Raw genomic sequence first — 15,232 nt, 5'->3', positions numbered from 1 at the left:
AGTCTTTCCTAATGTTTAGTCAGAATCTCCTTTGTTGTCACTCAAATCCTTTGGTTTGAGGTTTGCACTCTGGAGCAGCAGAAAACAAGTTTGTTCCATCTTCCTTTTGTTATTTGAAGATGGCTGTCCTTTCACCTCTCAGTCTCCTCTTCTCCAGGCTTCTCCAGGCTAAACATACCCAGCTCACATGATGGTGCAGTAGCGCTCTGCAGAGGCACCACTTTAAGGCCCCTGGCACACCCAGTGATACTCCAGGTTGCCATTTAGAGCTTGCAGTTTGGAGATATCATGAGCATTTAGCTGGCTCACAGTGATCCTAGGGATGTTCAGGATTTCAAGAACAACCTTAGATCTCTTCTGTTGCTGACACTTGCCGCAAAACTATCCTGGGCTGCCTCCAGGCAGAGGATATTGCAAATGAGGTCATTTGAATATCACAAATGGGTACTTTTTACCCTTCTAATTTTAAACTGTTCCTATCAGATTTTCCATGAAAAGAGTAAATTCATATGAAATACAGGCTGTGACATTATGATGCCAGCAATGTAATGTGGAACCTGTAGGCTGCTTGTATGGATGAGCAGCACCAATCGCACACTAAACTCCTGTGTGGGCTGTAATGCAAATGAGTTTTGTGGCCTTATCTCACGAGGACTTCATAGGTGCATTTTGCAGCATATCCTGGGTAATACTGATGGCCGAGTCCTTTGTTTCTAGTTGCAGGAAATGAAGTTCTGCACTAAAACACTTCTCAGAAGACCATTGTCCAGTTCCTCAGCAGTTAATCCATCACCTGGGCAGAGCTGTATTTCTCCTGGGGAGGCAAAGAGGCGTTTGAAACCCAGTGGGAGGGAAAGCATGGGGGTGGGAGATGCAGTGGGTGGTGGAGAAAGGGTTAATCACCCCTCTGCACTCTGCGCGGAACAGCCTTTCCTGCTCTCATCCTGCTCTTGGGTGGAATGCATAGTGTTAGGCCCTTATGCACTTGAAAGGATTTGGGGAAGGATCCTGAGCTGTGGCCAGTAATCACCCACCAGCCGCCCTGTGAACCTTTTTGGAAAGGGCCAGTTGATAAACGCAATGCAAAAACCGACGTGCTGCCTCTCTGAGATGAGCTGAAGAGCATTCAGAAGAGCCAAGGTGAACAGTGTTCTGGGTTATTCAGGACTCGTAAATGCCTGTCTTCCGTACTATGCCTATGTCTGATATACACACTTCACTTTTTTCCTGCAAGAAGGCTCCAGTTCAGTGGAGTCATCAGAGGCCGCCCTACCATGAGCAAGGTGAGAGGCAGCAGATTTTGGATGCTGTTACCGGTGGCAGCAGAGTGGGAGTCAAACCAGTGTGGTGCTTTGAGGGCAAAGTCTGCCCAACAGGTCACCAGCTGCCAGGAGTCCTGTTGAGAGGGGTGGGAGCTGGGGCAGAGCAGCAGGGGTGACACTCACTTCAGTTGGGCTTGCACAGAGGGATTGCTTGTGCCCCGTGTTAATTTCTGGAAGTGGGGGTGCCAACAGGGGCCCAGAGGTCATGAGCTCCCAGAAATCTCATGGTGTGCCATGTTCTCACTGAGCCCACACTCCCCGCCCTAAAGCACTCCCAGGGCCAGAGGGTGGGGTGGGGTTTTGCATTGGGGGGGGGGCTTCAAGCCATTGCTTTTAAAGGACTATTGGAAGAACGTAGTTCTACTAAAATTGGTTGAGGGCAGGGCAGGGCAGGGCATGCAAATTTCATTAAATCCAAAATCCTTTTTCACTAATCAGTTCCTTCCAAGAAAGTGGTCAGTGATGGATGGAGGCACCTTGGGAATGGGTGATGAGAACTTGGTTGGAAACAAGCTGGGCCTTTCCTTCTGCAGCTCTTCCTCTCTCTTATTCATTTCATGCTTTCCTCCTCCCCTGCCTTGAAACAGTTTCATAGCCATCTCTGTTTCTCTGCAGGAAAGAGGTCTTCCAGCTGCAGTTTTGCGTTCTGATGCATCTCCTAACGGGTCAGACCTGGATCGCAGGTAAACAACACACCTGGTCAGCTGACAGCCTTCCTACTTTAACGTAAAGAAATGCAAATAGAGAATCCTCCAGATCTGGGGGGCAGAAAGCAGAAGAAGATGGGGTTATAAGGGGCAGTGCTATTTTTCTAGAAAAAGAGGTGCTGTAACTCAGTATGAACACCACCCTTGTTCTCTTATAATGGCAGTGGCTGAGTTCTGGTGGGGGGGGAATCCTGATAAAGGCGAATTAAGAATAGGAAGATTATTAACAATTATAAAGGGGTTAGCAATTAAATGCCTCATTGCTATATCCCTTTTCAGTTTGCAAAGGGTTCTGCCATCTCTTACTTCTACGCCCTACAATGTTAAGCAGTCATGGCACTGATTTACACAATGAAATGTTTATTTGGCACTTTGAAACAGCACACAAATTGGAGAGCAACTCATCCAGGTGAACATGTCCAAGTGGAGATTTCCTGAGGGCCCCCAACCCTCTATCTTCTAGTCTTGCAGCACAGTTTGGCATAATAAAAATATGGAATGTGAGCATTTCATGTAACAACTAATGTTTTCAAGTCAAGTTCAGTGACATGACATAAAAACTGGTCCATTTAGCTCTGAGTCAAATCAAGGGCACAAATAGTGTTACTGCACCAACTGACAGCTGGGAAGACATCTTGGGAGGGAGGGAGGGCTATTGCAGTGCAGGTTAGAGTGTTGGACTAGGACCTGGGAGACCAGGGTTCAAATTGCCACTTGGCCATTAAGCTCACTGCTTGTGACCTTGGGCCAGTCACTGCCTCTCGGCCTAACCTCCCTCAGAGTTGTTGTGGGGATTAAATGAAAAGGGGGGAGAAGAACCATGCATACCACCTTGAGCTCCTTGAAGGAAAAGGTGGGCTGTAAATAAGTAAATAAATTAAATAATTGGCAAGGCAGCTGAGGTCAAGCCAATGGAGGTATGAGGAATGTTAAGTGAAGGAGAAGGAATGAGGAAAAGGACAATGACAGTGAGGCAACTGGAAGGAAGCCCGCTGTCCTCAGAGTCAGGAGAGAGCCTGTGCAACAAGTCAGAGAGAGATGCAGAGAGACTGGCCAAGGCACAGGATGGCCGGAGGAAGCGGAGCAAAGCAAGCAATGGACTGAAGAGCAGCACCCAGTGAAACAAAGGGCAGCTTTGGCCAAGCCAAAAAGCAGGGCTGGACCCAACTCTGCCACCGCCACCATGGTCAGCCTAGGAGGAAGTGGCAAGATGAGAAAGGATTGGAACTGTGGACCAGGGAGCCAAGAGGGCACCAGGTTGCAGCTGCTTCGTGAGCCTTCAGGGTCCGCAAGAGAGGGGTGGAAAGGGGGTTTGTTCAGATGTGCCGCATGATGAGCTGACAGGCAGAGGGACAGCAAGGCCTGGGTAGAATAGAATAGAATTCCTTGGCTGCAATGGTTTGACCAACTAATCCCCTTTTCTGCTTTTCTTCCAGTATTACACTTCACCTGAAGATTTCCTGCCCGTCTTCTCCTGCATTTAATTACTCTCGAAATCCCATCTGTGCTGTGCCCCAGGTGAAGATAGAGATGGAGTCAGATTATGAAGACACTGACACAGAGAAGCACCCCCGGGACATGGGCAGCGAGACCACTCTATAGTCCCAGGAATGGGGGGTCCTTTGTATGTAGATATATATATACACATTTAGCATCAGAAAATTAGACAATTTGTGACATTCCATCCTGCTTGGTCACATGCCATGATGACCCTAGATCTCCAGCTTAAGATCCATCCAAGCAACATGGAAATAGGACTTTAAAAGTCTGTGGGAACAAAGGAACTTATTAGAACTTGAGCTCCTTGGATGGATGAACAGTATCATTTTTGGACTTGGGTGTCTTCCCTGTGGTCTGCAGCAGTTCCTTCCAATTGGACCTGCTGGTCTTTTCCTCTGAAGGCTCATGGATTTCAGTAGGACATCTCTCAGTGGAGCCAGTAGCTTTTTTATTCACTTTGTAGCTAAGTGTATTAAACCTTCCACTCCTGTAGAAAAAGCCTCTCTCTCACTATCAACCATAGTATTGCAGAGGCAGGAGGAGCCGGATTACTGCCATCTTCAAATGACGTATCATTTATCTGAATGCTGCACAAGCTTGTTGACGAAGGCGGAGGAGCCACAGATTCCAGTTGCAGCAAAGCAGATTTGGACTTCTGATGACTCTCAACAATTTGCCCAAGGAGACACCTCCTGTGGAATTCCTTCATGAGAAATGCTGGTTGTTTGTGCATTTACCATGAAGGCCCCAAGCTGGTTCCAAGAGAATGGTCACCTTCGCCATCTGAACACGAGGAAATGTGGGTAAGCCCTTAGTGAATGAGTGTTTTCTGTTAAGAGCTGGGGGTTCCCAGCATGGCATCCCTGGCCAACCATAGTGCCATGAGATACCTCCCTCAGTATGTGCCAATACCACTGTCCCCAAGAAATTGGAGGGTGGGCTTTAACAGCCTAACATCCCTTTTAAGGGACTTAAGTCCCCCAAGTTTGTTATCATAGAGTTGGAATGGACCACCCCCCTGCAGTGTAGTAATATATGCAGCTGCTGCATACAGGGACTGAACCTGCAATCTTTGCATTATCTGCACTATTGCTCTTACCAACTGAGCTATTATTGGTCAAGAGAAGAATGAGCTGAGGCAGGATCCAGTGAAAGCAAGGCAGATCTTTATTATTCTGTTGCAACAGAAGCCCCCCCCCCCCGCTCAGTAGGAGGTGAGGACCCAGATAAAAGGAGCACAAGAACTTTTAAAGGCTTTAGAAATTGTCCCTTAGCCAAGGACCACCCAAACAGCATCACACACGTGTCACAGAAAAAGGTGATCTACAACAGAAATGTGAGTGTGTGGCTTGTCACCTGGCTGTCAAGCTATGAGATAGTTTGCTGATTGCTGTTGGCCTTAACTGGCTTAAAGATCATTCCTTCTACTTGTCAGAAAAAAACATATTGGAATCAAAAAAATTTCAGTTACCATTTCTTCCCTATTGTGCAGTTTCAAAGACTTGATATTTTCTTTGGAAAGGATACTTTACTTCTAAAGCAGGACTCTTTATGTACAGAATATTCTGGCCTGCTAAATATTGCACCTGGTTTGAACCTGTGTGAACTTAATGGTGATTTCCTTGTAACTTTGTAAATATTGAAGTCAAAACAAAAGAAAAACTTGAATCTAGCATCCTATTTATCATATTATGTCAATCAAGTACCCATTAACTGTTGGACAAAATTCAACAAAACAGTGTTTTATGCCTGGGCAACAACTTCTAAATAGAATTAACTTAGCCTCCCTGAAACTTGTGCCCCATCAGTCCGTTGTAGAGTGGCCAGGCTAGTGGAGGTTCGTAGGATTTGGATTCCTAAACCATTGGAAGGTGCCAAGCCAGTGAAGGCTGCAAGAACAACTTGAACTTGAACATAGCCTTGTATATTTTCCTTACTTATTTTGTACCACTACTGTGTACTGCTTAGTAGAGGCTGCTTTAACAATACTGTTATAAAGTTTTAGCAGGATTTGTAAATCAAAAGGCTGTTTGTGGAAGCCAAGTGTTTCATGCACCTGGGCTTGTGAAATCTATTACTCCCACCATCAGCTACTTAGCACTGCAGTGCTCAGTGCCACTACAAACACACACACACACACACAATTTCAAAAGCAAAAGATTTTCAGCCCCAGAGCTATTACATTGCTACTATAGTAACATTTATAGTCTAATAAATTTTTGAACCTCTTCCATTTGTGTTGTGCTCATGAAAATCATGTTCATCTTCAAGAGCCAATTCAGTATTTTGCTAAGGATTCTCAGATTTATACCATCTAAAATGACTTGGGTGCTGTAATTCAGGATTCCACACCCTGGTGCCCCTGTAGATGCTTTAGACTACAATTCCCATGACTCATGGCCAGCATAGCTGGATGATGCTGGGGTTGATGGGCACCGTTGACCACATATCTAGAAGGCACCAGGTTGGAGAGAGAGAGTAATAGTGCGTTATCAGATGTAGTCACATATTGGAAATGTCAAGTGTCACAAAAAATGGGACTCTTACCAGACTGCAAAAAAATCACATGGGTCACACGGAGATTTGGTATTCAAAGAAACCTGGGGACACAAATACCAGGGATACTACTTGGGACCTTTGGCACACAATACATACGCTTTACCACCGAGTTACTATTCTTCTTCGGCTGCTGCACAATTAAGATCCCCCTTGTCAGTGCACACATTGGAATGCAAACATTTGAATGTGCTATGTGAATCGCTTTTATTCAGATGCAACCTCCAAGCTCCAGTAACAGCCCATGTAAATAGCAAGCAAGCTTAAACAGGCACAGCGAACTTCACCCAAGTTTTTGCAGGCTAACACAACACTATATCTCAAAATACTGTCTAGCTTTTGAGTCCATTCCATCTTCAAAAAAAATGTTTAGGAACTGAGAACTTTTGTTACAAGAGCTTCAAAAGGTCATACAAATAAGGCTTTGTAGAAAATAGCAACATCTGACTCCAGAATAGCTGTGGTATAATCCTAGCAGATAACATAGTATCTCCTGGGTTCAGCAGAGGTTGGTGAATTGAAATTGAACCATGTACAGTGGTGCCTCGCAAGACGAAATTAATCCGTTCCGCGAGTCTCTTCGTCTTGCGGTTTTTTCGTCTTGCGAAGCACGGCTATTAGCGGCTATTAGCGGCTTAAAGAAAAAGGAAACAAACTCGCAAGAACTCGCAAGATGTTTCGTCTTGCGAAGCAAGCCCATAGGGAAATTCGTCTTGCGGAACGACTCAAAAAACGGAAAACTCTTTCGTCTTGCGCGTTTTGCATCTTGTGAGGCACCACTGTACACACTAAGACATTTTGTACAATGTACACACACACTTGGCCCTCAGTTACAGCTTCCTACTGGGTTTGAGAGATAGCACAATCACTCCCCTCTATCCTAACCTCAAGCTTGGTTCCTGCACATAAACGCAGACGCTTAAATGATCGGAATCATGTATCATGTTGGACCCTTTTGCCTTGGAAAAAAAATGCTTTAAAATAAATACTCCAGAGCGAGACTCTCTGATGCCCTTTCAGCCAATAAATAAATATTGCATTGTCCCTTAGGCTGTGTTTGGGAAGAGATTTGGAATGCTGCTGCTGCTGCTTGCCCCTAGGAAGTCCAGCATTAGGCACTTAGGGCTTCCAGCTCCTGAGGCCGCCACAATTTTTTTGCAGCAATGATGGTGTTCTTCATGAGCATGGCAACTGTCATGGGCCCAACCCCACCAGGGACTGGAGTGATGTAGCTGGCTTTCTGCTTCACACCTGGAGGAAAGGAGGAAAGGAGATTATGGAGCACAGAAGGAAAACAAGTGTCAAAAGCCCTAGGAGGAGGCTGCAAGCAGGACAGAGGCGAATCAAGGACAAAATTGTTGCTGTATTTCTATACAGTGGTGCCTCGCAAGACAAAAAGAATCCGTTCCGCGAGTCTCTTCGTCTTGCGAAGCAAGCCCATTAGCGGCTTAGCGCTATTAGCAGCTTAGTGGATCAGCTGTTAAGCGGCTTAGCAGCTTAGGATCAGCTGATAAGCGGCTTAGCAGCTTGGGAAAAACGGGGGGAAAGGAAAAAAACCCTGCAGGAACTCGCAAGACATTTTCGTCTTGTGAAGCAAGCCCATAGGAGATTCGTTTTGCGAAGCACCTCCAAAACGGAAAACCCTTTCGTCTAGCGGGTTTTCCGTCTTGCGAGGCATTTGTCTTGCGGGGCACCACTGTACTGCCCTTCACCCAAGGATCAAAGGGCAGTTTACAATATAACATAAAAATGTATACCATAGTAACAGACAAAAACAATCCCACACACACAGTTTAAAAGGCCATAGATTGTTTAATTAGCCAAAGGCCTGGGAGAAGAGGAATGCTTTCGCCTGGCACTTAAAGATATGTAACAAAGGCATCAGGCAAGTCTCCATGGGGAGAGTATTCCACAGGCAGAGAGGCATCACAGAAGATGGGGGGGGGGTGCAGAGGGAGGCTGCCCCAAAGAAGCTAATCCTGAAATCTGGGCTGGGAAAGGCTGTGGTGACACAACAGTGTGAATGTTGGGGCAAGGGGACCAAGCAGGGCACAGTAAGAGCCACAGGTGCTGCTGACAGCACTACTGCCACTTCCCCTGACCACTGGAAAGCCACTCTAGACCTCTCCCAGATTCAGAGACTGCTGAGCTTTTGTCTCCATGCTAGTTGCCAAATAAAACAAAAACAAAATATCTAAAAGTTAGCATTGTGAGATAACATACCCATAATTTGTATCCTTGTCCTATAAGAGGCTCAGAATCCTTATTAACCTTTACCAAAAAAACAAACAAACCCTAAGGAGCTACAGTGTCCTTCAAAGTCCACTGCCTGCACCCCTCATATTCTCCATTCTAGATGCCTTCCATAATTAAAAGTATTTCCATATTATCAGCCAGAGTAATTGGTAGGAGAAGTCCTGCGAGGGCAACAGTGGAAAGGGAGTCACGCCCTTTTGCCAGAAGCCCCAAACCACACAGTGGTGTACATTCAGCAGGAGTTCTGGGCAGCTGCCCATCCTTACATTACAACAAAACTGGCCAGATCTAGGTGTTTCTCTGCCGGGCAAACTGTCTTAATACGTTAGCTAAGTATCAAGAGCTGCATGTGCTAAAGCTTTCAGAAATTTGAACTCCTGCCATTACTCGCTGAAACAAGGTCACACGCAAGAGTCCACTCCGTGATGCCAAGAGCACGCACCAGATTCAAAATTCGCAGCCCACCAGCTGCTCCATCCAGAAGTTGCAGGATGAAGTTACAAGGAAGAATTACAATCTTTTTTTATGTAAGATATCAAGTAACCGGATATATTCTGCATCAAGCTAGCCCACTGCCTTATAGGAGAAGCTATGCAGCTCGTTCAAAACTGCAACCCTCCCAAGGATAGCTGAGACAGCAGGAGCCTATCTGCCTAACCCGGCCTTCCCCAACCCGGCGCTCTCAGGATGTTTTGAACTACAATTCCCATCAGCCCCAGTCAGAGCAAGATGGATGGGAGGCGTACCCCAAAACAGCTGCATGGCGTCAGGTGGCCTAAGGCAAGGCAAGATCAGACACTGTGAGGACTGGGGGTCCAAATACAAAGCCCCCTGCTTACCTTCAAAATCCACATCTCCAACAAGTTTTGGTTTTGCAGTAACAGGGTCCCGGACTCGGTTTATACCAACGTCAATAACCGCAGCTCCCTCTTTGATCATATCGGCTGTAATCAGATTAGGGATGCCTGCAAAGCAACATTTCAGGGGTTAACATTTTAATTCATTCACTTTCATTTCGGCATGTAACATTTAAGGCAGCTACCAATCTTCATTTAATGCGGCCACAGGCAGACATCCACAGGACAAAGCCCAAGAGCTTGACAAAGGGTGCCTGCCATCCATCATAACATAGGGCAGCCACTGCAAGCCAGTAGCCATCTGCTTGAAGCAGCATGTGAAATTCCACAGGCAGAAGCGTCAGCATTCAGACTCCTAGCGGAAGCCTTCCTAGTTATTCTTAGCATGGCCACTACAGGAATGGCAGCCGTGTTCTTCAAGGGCTTCTGCTTTCAGGCTCTTTTTCTTAAAGAAGACACGCAGAATCTTACCTGCAGCTGCAACCACAATGTCAGCAAGAATCGTGTGCTGCTTGAGCTGTTCCTTTGGAGTGTAGCGGTGAGAGATGGTTACCGTTGCATCCCCTGAAGAGAAAAGTTACAGTGAGAACAGGACACACTGGGCCTCCTGGCAGAAGCCTCCAACAGCCTTCAGAAGGGCAAGTGGCAGCTAGGGAGGTGGAATGGGGCTGCATCTCATCTGGCAATTCGCCACATGCTCCTACCACCCACAGAGTCTGCACTCCTCGCACCTGCCTCATGAAACAGTTTGGGTTTGATTACTTTGTATACTCCCACTAAGAGGTCCAGCAAGACCTCCCAGCGCCTCCAGAAAAAGCGCATTAAAAAACAACAACAGTTTAACAATTCGGAGTTAAAGGCTTCAGCTGAAGGGAAAATGTGGGGCAGGCACACCTTCCATATAACGCAAGGGTTATATGGGCAACATGCAGGCAGTGGGTGGAGTGACCAGTGTGGGTCTTAACTTTGTACTGTAAAAGCCAGTTTTGCACATGCAGCCCCCACCCCTGCAACACCCCCCACCCTTTTCTATCCAGGCAAGCAAGAGGCAGTATCAGAGTGGACCTGTCAGTCTGGGGCCACACAGTGACAAGAACTCGCAGCAAACATGACTTGCTGCCTCCTGCAAAGATCATAAAAGCCTCCGTCTCACCAGGAAAGTGGACCAAGAGGAAAAGAATCCCTGGGAAAAGCAGCTTGCACTTGAAGGCCCCCCAGACCCTCACCTCCGGGGCGCTCGTGCCGCCCATCCGTATGAAGCAGCATGGCAATGGGCATCCCCACGTTCTTTGACCGTCCAGCCACAACCACATTCTTGCCGAGGGTCGGAATCCCTGCAACACAGCACACAGAAGTCAGGGTCTGCCTTCTTTCAAGCGACTCAAGGTCAGCAGTATTTGCACACAAACACCTACCTGTTCTCTTGATGATTTCCCACACGCCCCAAGGTGTCGCTGGCAGCATGGAGTATTGGTCAAGGCACATCCGGCCCACATTCACCACATGGAAGCCATCCACGTCTTTCTCTGGGTTCACAGCATTGCAGACCTTCCTCTCATCGATATGCTCTGGAGGGGAAAGTGGGGGGGGGGGGAGAGAGAGATTTTAGTGCAAGGAGTCAGATGCATGTAATCCCAGGAACAGGATGAACGGAGGGGGAAATCAGAAGCTGACACTTATGGGTCTGTGTCTAGGGATGCTGGATGAAGAGCTTCTCCTAAAGCACGGCACTCACCAGGCAAAGGGAGCTGAACCAGGAGGCCATCTACATTTCTGTCATTGTTTAGCTTGCTGATTAAATCAAGCAACTCCTCTTCAGTGATGGAGGCTGGCTTCAGGATCGTTTCGCTGCTGATTCCTACAAGTACCAAAAGTGATGAAAGAGGGTCAAAAGACGATTGAAGTTGGTAAACCATACTTCATGAGAATAAGCCAAGGAATGGCTCCAGTGTAAACTTTATTCTGTTTTATTTGTGGGGCAGGAGGGGAGAAATCAAATAGAATCCCGGTCCAAAGCCATTTACAATTTTTTAAAAAGTCATTACGGAGGAAAAATACAGGAGAGAAGGAACACAATAGGCAAACAGCAGCACACACAAAATTAAGATACAGAACAGATCCAGATGGAAATGCAGAATACAATAGATATTGCAATGTTTGTTAGAAAAGTATTCTGAAGAAGCAAAAGAAATAATAGATGCAGTGAGCAACACCCCATTTTGGCTTTTCTAGTGAAAAGTGTCCTGGACTATGGGGAAGGGCTTTTAATTGTGACATTGTCCATGAGTTGGTGAAGCACAAGTGTCTTTATATATGATCCTACATCTGGACAGTGAGCCTGTGCCTTTTGCCCCTGGTTAGCACTTCCCCTCCCAAAACACTTAGCAGGCTTGCAAACTATGCAAGGGAACTGCTGGAGCCAGCTAAACGAAGCTATGAATACCAGAGTTGCTTAACAGTGCAAAAATGTTGTGTACATTCTTTAGGATACATGAGGCCCACTGTCCTCATGTCAAACTACAGCAAGAGTGCAAGAGTGGATGAGGCAGTGAAGATCCAGTAACTGCAATCTGACCAGTGAAATGAAAACCTCAAGTGGCTGCCAAGCCCTGGGGTCTTTCTCCTTTTACATTTTCCACTCAAAAGTCACATCTAGAGTGAAGCCCCAAAAGCCAACTGCTGCCTAGACAGAGTTCTGACAAAGCTCAGCAACCCAAAATATTGTTTTAAAGCGTTTAGATCTCTGCTGTTGCTACTAATACCACCATAGTAGCAGGAAGTACTAAAGAGGCAACACCTGCTGCATTTTTCGGCTTGAAACTTTTCAAGTCCTACTTTCCCACCTCAAGCTTTGAAACAATTACTGACACAAAAGTGAAGCAGGATTATTAGAGCAGCAGCATTAGGGGTGAGATGGCAGAAACCAGAGAAACCAAAATTAAGTGGACTGTGGAGAGAGTGTATTGGCCAAACCCTGCTGCAGTCTGCCATACAGCTGAAAGGCACACCCGTCTGCACCCCAGCCCCTTCACTGCCCAAAATTTAGAAGAGGCCTGTAGCTCAGCAGCTGAGCACTTGCTTTGCATACAAAAGATCCCAGGTTCAGTCTTGGGTGTGCCCAGGTAGGGCCAGGAAGGATGCCTCTTTTAAACCCTGGGAACCACTTGCAGCCAGTATTCCTGAGGTTAAGGCGAGGTTACACTGCTCAAAACGAAGGGCAGTTGAAGCAGCAGCTGAGCCAGCTCCAGGAGATGGTCAGGAGGAGAGACAAACCAAGCTGAGTTATGGGGACCGACACTCATCTGAGACCCTTTTTCTGCCAGCAATAGTGCAATGACTAATACTGCAGAAGACACTGGCCAGGAAAGACTTACCTACATCAGCCGCAGCCTTGGTTTTGTTCAGGACATAGGAGTGACTGGCAGGGTTTTCACCAACTAGAACCACACTGAGATGGGGCCTTTTGTTTCCATCTGCAACCCACTGCTCCACTTCATGACGGGCTTCTTGCCTGATCTGCCGTGCCAGCTTCCTCCCAGAAATGACAACTGCTTCATTCCTGCAAGCAGAGAGTTTTTAAAGCATTTGATCCCCAAAAAGCTTAGTAGTGTCTTGTTGGAAATTCATTACTTTCCCACAGAGCAGCTTACACTTATTCCCAGGCTATCTGACCCAACACTTAAAGGTTCACAGAACTCATGGGAGGCAGGAGCCTAACTAAAGGACAGGGGGGGGGGGCAGCCGAATGCATGCGCTCTACAGCCAACAGTTGGCAAAATGGAGCAAGAATGCAAGGGAGCTAAAAACTTCACACGAACAACTGCCACAAAGGCATTACATAACTTCAGAGGCACTGAAAATGCCCAATTCTACATGCAATTGCCACTGCAGTATCAGTAGAATGACTTCACAGAGCCCATTTGGAAGAACATTTAAATATATTCAGGCAAAAGCATTTTACTCAAGCTACTATCTCTGTGCAAACAATGGAGTATATTTTGGTGCAGCCTCCGAAGCAAGTTTCACTTCTTGCTGCAGTGAGGCAGGAAACCCCCTTGCCGCTACTGTGAGCCAACCATGCTGGGGTTTTGGCTAGCATGCCATGGGTCTTGGTGAATCAGGTACACTGATACCCACAGGGCAAATCTGCTGTGGAAAGAGATCATCTTTCTTACACATTCCTTTTGCACATTCTTCAAACTTCCAGAATCTCAAAAAGTGCCTGGGAAACTTGTTTTCCCAACACCAACCAAGTTCTCAAAGCTGTTTTTCATGAAGTGGGGAAGGTGCAACTGCGCTCTGCAGAATATTATCTTGCATGCAAGCAGACCAGGCTTCCTCAAGCGATAAGAGCACCAGGGAGAGAGAAAGATGACAGGTGCCCCTTTCCCAATTACGGCTCCACACTTTGCCCTTGAACGTCTTGGGACCCGCACCCTCCACTCCAGCAGGTTTCTAGGGACAGGATTCCGTACTCCTTTTCAGGCAACGACTATTTATTTATGTATTTATTTAATAGCCCACCTTTTTTTCTCCAAAGCGCTCAAGGCAGCGCATGTGGTTCTCCCCCTCCTCGTATAATCTCCCACAACAACCCTGCGAGGGAGGGTGGGCTGAGAGACAGTGGCTGCTACCCCCCGGGGAGTGCAGTGACCTCGGGTCTCTTGGCCCAACGCTAACCATTACACAACACACTGCACCTCCACCTCTTTGCTCCTGGAAGCCTTGGGGCGCCCCTGCGCCTCCGATGCCCATAATACTGAAGCATTCCCGGGACTCCGTGCCAGCAGCAGCAGCAGCAGCAGCAGCAGCTCCGGGCCGAGCCATGCAAGCGGCCGGGGCGATTTCATCAGCCTGCCGCCCTCCGCGCCGCCGCCAGGGGGAGTCGCGCCACGACGCCCGCCCGCCCGCCCGGGAGGGGCTCCCCGAGGGAAGCAGCGCGGCAGAGATGGGCCGGGGGGTCGCGGGGGGGGGTCGCCGCCAGCCCCTCCTGCCCCCTTTCCTCTCCCAAGGCGGCGGCCGGGCGAAGCCAGGGACACGCGGGGGGGGGGGAGCAGGGAAAGAGAGGGGGAACCCTCGGACTGGCCATTATCACCCTCCTCCTCCTCCTCCTCCTCAGGTAGTCTGCGCCCGGCCAGGGAGGCTCCACCGCCCGACAGACGACCCCCCCCCCCGCCTACCTGGGCGCCGTGAGGTGCAGCCTGCGAGTCCCCCGCGGGCCGGGCAGGCGCGGGCAGCAGCAAGGGGCGGCGGGGCCGGCCGAGGCAGCTCGGGCCAGGATCCGGAAGAGCGGGAGCGCGGAGGCGGTTGCCATGGCGACGGCGCTCGGCAAGGCGGGCGAAGAGCGAGGGGCGAGGAAGCGGCCGCGGCGCCAGAGCAAGGCCTTATAAAGGCTCCGCCCCGCCCCCTTTCCCAAGCCGGCCTCGCCGCCATTGGCCGCAAAGGGGAATGACGCGATCCGGCGAGGGGAGAGTCGCGGCTGCCCCGATTGGGCGACGGCCGGGAATGACGCCAATGCAGGGCGGGGGGCTTCCGAGGAGCGCTCCGTGGCTTCTACTGTAAGCGGCGGAGGGAAAGGCTGATGCAACCCGGGAAAGGCGGGATCCGGGGGGCGGGCTGAAACGCCCATCGAAAGTCCTGATTGGCCAACTCAGGAAAGAAGAGCGCGTTTACAGGTCCTGAAATAAAGCGATCTGAGGGAAGGGGCGTGGCCGTGGCTTGTGCAGGCAGGAAACCCCGCGGGCGGCGCTTCCTTCTCTTTTCTTTTGCTCCGAAAGGGGGAAGTTTCCACTGCGGGGTCCAAGAGACGGGGCGAGTTTTTTATCACAGCTTTAGTAGCGTATCTTCCTGTGTGTTTAGTTCTCGGTACAAAAATAGCTAATGCTACCGGTATTCTAAGCTGCCCCAACAGAAGTCGAGGGTCCAGGTCAAGGAAAGGCATTTGTTGTTTAGTCCGTTAGTCATGTCCGCCTCTTCGTGACCCCCTGGACCAGAGCACGCCAGGCACTTCTGTCTTCCACTGCCTCCTGCAGCT

General features: G+C 48.6%; 2 protein-coding genes across 4 annotated transcripts in view; one reads left to right on the top strand and one right to left on the bottom strand.

The window, feature by feature from the left end:
- Window positions 1–6,362, top strand: part of SLC4A5 (solute carrier family 4 member 5) — an 84,237-nt gene extending 77,875 nt beyond the window's left edge. For all 3 annotated transcript variants that reach the window (XM_081200918.1, XM_081200920.1, XM_081200919.1), the window contains 2 exons: window positions 1,938–2,005; window positions 3,466–6,362. In XM_081200918.1, the coding sequence (XP_081057044.1) occupies window positions 1,938–2,005; window positions 3,466–3,631 (234 nt within the window). In that variant the 3' untranslated portion in view covers window positions 3,632–6,362. The remainder of the gene's footprint in view (window positions 1–1,937; window positions 2,006–3,465) is intronic.
- MTHFD2 (methylenetetrahydrofolate dehydrogenase (NADP+ dependent) 2, methenyltetrahydrofolate cyclohydrolase) lies at window positions 6,274–14,842 on the bottom strand. The gene is made up of 8 exons (XM_081200970.1): window positions 14,379–14,842; window positions 12,573–12,757; window positions 10,934–11,056; window positions 10,614–10,766; window positions 10,425–10,532; window positions 9,670–9,762; window positions 9,181–9,306; window positions 6,274–7,336 (listed from the first exon to the last, which is right to left on the bottom strand). Exons 1-8 carry the CDS (start codon window positions 14,825–14,827, stop codon window positions 7,197–7,199), a joined length of 1,377 nt encoding a protein of 458 aa, XP_081057096.1. The 5' UTR covers window positions 14,828–14,842; the 3' UTR covers window positions 6,274–7,196.
- Window positions 14,843–15,232: the final 390 nt, after the last annotated feature.

Source organism: Podarcis bocagei (genome assembly GCF_964188305.1).
Source record: "Podarcis bocagei genome assembly, chromosome: 7".
NCBI lineage: Eukaryota > Metazoa > Chordata > Lepidosauria > Squamata > Lacertidae > Podarcis > Podarcis bocagei.
The sequence above is the reverse complement of the archived record's forward strand: the minus strand, read 5'-3'. Positions and strand labels throughout refer to the sequence as shown.